Here is a 2,301-nt window from a genome sequence, read left to right on the forward strand (position 1 = left end):
TGTAATAGTACAACTCTTTCAGAACAAAACTAGATCACGCTGGTTGCTGTATCATTGTGAAAAAGCGACATAATTAAGTGCAAAAATAGAGTGTTTGAGCTAAACAAATGCATTTATTCACAAACTATACGATGTTTCGGTCTGAAATTTTGCATACGTTTTAAGGGTAGCAAAGGCCATATTTTTGATAAATTTCGAAACTCTGTGCTAATTATTACAAAGATTATTAACAAGTGAAAAAACACTCATTTTTTGGTGTTTTTTGCAATTATCTTGATAAATATTTGCTCGATTTATTCGATTGATAGCTTAAACGAAAGATATTTTCAATACCTACAACTTTTATTTAGAACTTTTTTCCCTAACTAGCAGTTCTTCTTCGATAAAAGCAAAAAACTCATTTTCAGCACTTTCAATCATCATTTATAACAAGTGCTGACAAAAAATTTTGGTTGCACGACTATAGGGGTTCATCAGTGAAGCGCACACTACAAGGTAATGTAATCGGATTTCGGTTAAACATTTTTGCATGATTTTTTCCCTATTGACTGGACTAATCGTACAGTATGCTAATCTTGCGGTGTCCAATCGTACTGTTGTCAATCTATTGAGGAAAAAAAACAAGAGGTAACGTTTGGTCCAACAAGTAGTGACGGAAGCATAGTTGCAAACTCGAGCCGGCTAGCACCGAGAGCACCATGGAGATAAAGGAGGGAGCATTCATATATATAATACTTCTAAGCTGCGTTCGGAAACATCACTAGTGTATATTTTATCTTTATTACTCATTATATATAAAACAAAGATAGAATGACGCTCGTGTGTACACGAGTGCTGTTTCCGAACGTGACGCTATATTGCTAGTTGCGTATCTTCGCAATGAGAGGCACGAGGCCCGAGAAAGGGAGACGCACGAAGTCCAAATATGGGCATAGATAGTCGAGCGTCATTATGCGCAGGCGCATCTACCAAGTGAGTGCGAGCGAGACAAAGCATTGGAAAGTGAGACAGAAATAACGCGAGAAAGAAAAATGGGTGTGTTTAGCCGAAGTTAGCGCTACGTAGCGCTAGCTTCGTCTAAACACACCCAACGCCCAAGCGTGCTTGAATGTTCACCGCATGCGCACAAAGCAGCTGGATCTTACGCGAGAGAGAGGCTACTATATTGTCTGCACCGTAACATTTGAGGTCGGCACCGTACTAGCAATATAGAAGTATTATATATATGGTTCTCTGTTATTCTCTTCTATAAGAAGTGGCCACAGTTGAAACAGAAAAATATATCTTTCTTTGTCGATCTTCCTTGCGGTCGCAGGGCCTCTCCATGAGTATAAGCTCTATGGTCTGCGTCTACATCTAAATGTGGATAGGTCTTAAACTAGCTAACTTCGCGCATGCGCGTTATTGCTGGCTTCATAAAGGCTGCGTTCGTTTTTTACTGGCAGTACTGAAAATCTATAGATTCATGTCACGTATACTATAGATTTTTCAGTACTGCCAGTAATAACCGAACAGAGCCAAAATCGGGAGAGTTGCGCTACTGTATATACTGTGCCGATAGATGGTTACGATACACGTGGACCTGCCGCCATCCGCCATACTGCGTCTCTTCTTTTAGTTTCGTCCTGCTAGCAAGTAAGGTAATAGTTGTATTAAAATTTATATCGATTAAAAATTAATTCAACTAATCCAATTAAGTTGGTGTGTGGACAGAAGTCGTAAGAGGCCGAGAATTATTAAGTAACAGATATAAAAATTGAGGAAAAGTTATTATGTGGCGTTACAAATTCTTTTAACTATAATTAATAACCTCTGAACGCACATAAGATTTAATAATTGCAAATTTTATTGCAGCTCTCACAGAGAATCATCAATTAAAACAAAATGGTAGCTCAGAAAAAACAAGTAAGTTTTTGCATTGGTCTATGTGTTCATATATTTTATTGTTTTCCAGAGAAACTACTAACTTCCAATATTTCATTTTTATTCTGTTAATACATATATATACTACTCAATTAAATTCTAATTGTACTAATTCTTTTACTAGATGTATGTAGTACACAAAGTAGAATATTTCAAAGCTCTCTTTATGGTTGATATTTATACTCTGATCTTATATTTACAACTGTTGTAAGTTATTTATTTTAAAATGTATATGGGCTGCTTTTGGCTAAAGATCATCTGAATATGGAAGACATTCTAAATAAGATCAGACTATATAGTTGTGTTTAATTTTATTCACTGTACCTAAAACTTGAAACTTTATAATTCACATGATATATATACATATATATATATATA

The 2,301-nt window shown here is 35.8% G+C and overlaps 1 protein-coding gene across 1 annotated transcript in view; it reads left to right on the forward strand.

The window, feature by feature from the left end:
* Nucleotides 1–1,564: 1,564 nt before the first annotated feature.
* LOC109863091 (60S ribosomal protein L30) overlaps nucleotides 1,565–2,301 on the forward strand; it is a 1,773-nt gene continuing 1,036 nt past the window's right edge. Inside the window, exons 1-2 of the mRNA XM_020443272.1 lie at nucleotides 1,565–1,640; nucleotides 1,855–1,905. Of these exons, the coding sequence (XP_020298861.1) occupies nucleotides 1,885–1,905 (21 nt within the window). The 5' untranslated portion in view covers nucleotides 1,565–1,640; nucleotides 1,855–1,884. The remainder of the gene's footprint in view (nucleotides 1,641–1,854; nucleotides 1,906–2,301) is intronic.

The sequence above is a fragment of the Pseudomyrmex gracilis genome, unplaced genomic scaffold, assembly GCF_002006095.1.
Source record: "Pseudomyrmex gracilis isolate BER0280 unplaced genomic scaffold, ASM200609v1 scaffold_3118, whole genome shotgun sequence".
Lineage (NCBI taxonomy): Eukaryota > Metazoa > Arthropoda > Insecta > Hymenoptera > Formicidae > Pseudomyrmex > Pseudomyrmex gracilis.